Source organism: Penaeus monodon, chromosome 28 (genome assembly GCF_015228065.2).
Source record: "Penaeus monodon isolate SGIC_2016 chromosome 28, NSTDA_Pmon_1, whole genome shotgun sequence".
NCBI classification, from domain to species: domain Eukaryota; kingdom Metazoa; phylum Arthropoda; class Malacostraca; order Decapoda; family Penaeidae; genus Penaeus; species Penaeus monodon.
In genome coordinates this window covers 34,359,569-34,359,801 of record NC_051413.1, presented here as the reverse complement: position 1 = coordinate 34,359,801, position 233 = coordinate 34,359,569, and the positions used below count along the sequence as shown (strand labels likewise).

Below are 233 nucleotides of genomic sequence, written 5' to 3'. Positions count from 1 at the left end.
TTCTTTTTTTTCAATGGAGTGATTCCTTCCTCAGTAAAATCTAGGAATCAAACAAATACAGACCCAGATTAGAACACCTACTACTGCACAATCCGATGGGTTTTATATTCCAGTGGGTTGATAGCTTCCATCGTCGATCTCCACTTGGGCCTGGAGAGCTGGTGGCAGGTCGTTGTATACAGCCTGAGGCACTTTCTCTGTCAGGAGGACATTGTTTAATACTGTAGGTGAAC

General features: G+C 43.8%; 1 protein-coding gene across 1 annotated transcript in view; it reads right to left on the bottom strand.

Moving 5' to 3' along the window:
• Positions 1-53: 53 nt before the first annotated feature.
• The window catches only part of LOC119590995 (cartilage oligomeric matrix protein-like), a 7,655-nt gene continuing 7,475 nt past the window's right edge, over positions 54-233 (bottom strand). The window contains exon 8 of the mRNA XM_037939728.1: positions 54-197. Within this exon, the coding sequence (XP_037795656.1) occupies positions 103-197 (95 nt within the window). The 3' untranslated portion in view covers positions 54-102. The remainder of the gene's footprint in view (positions 198-233) is intronic.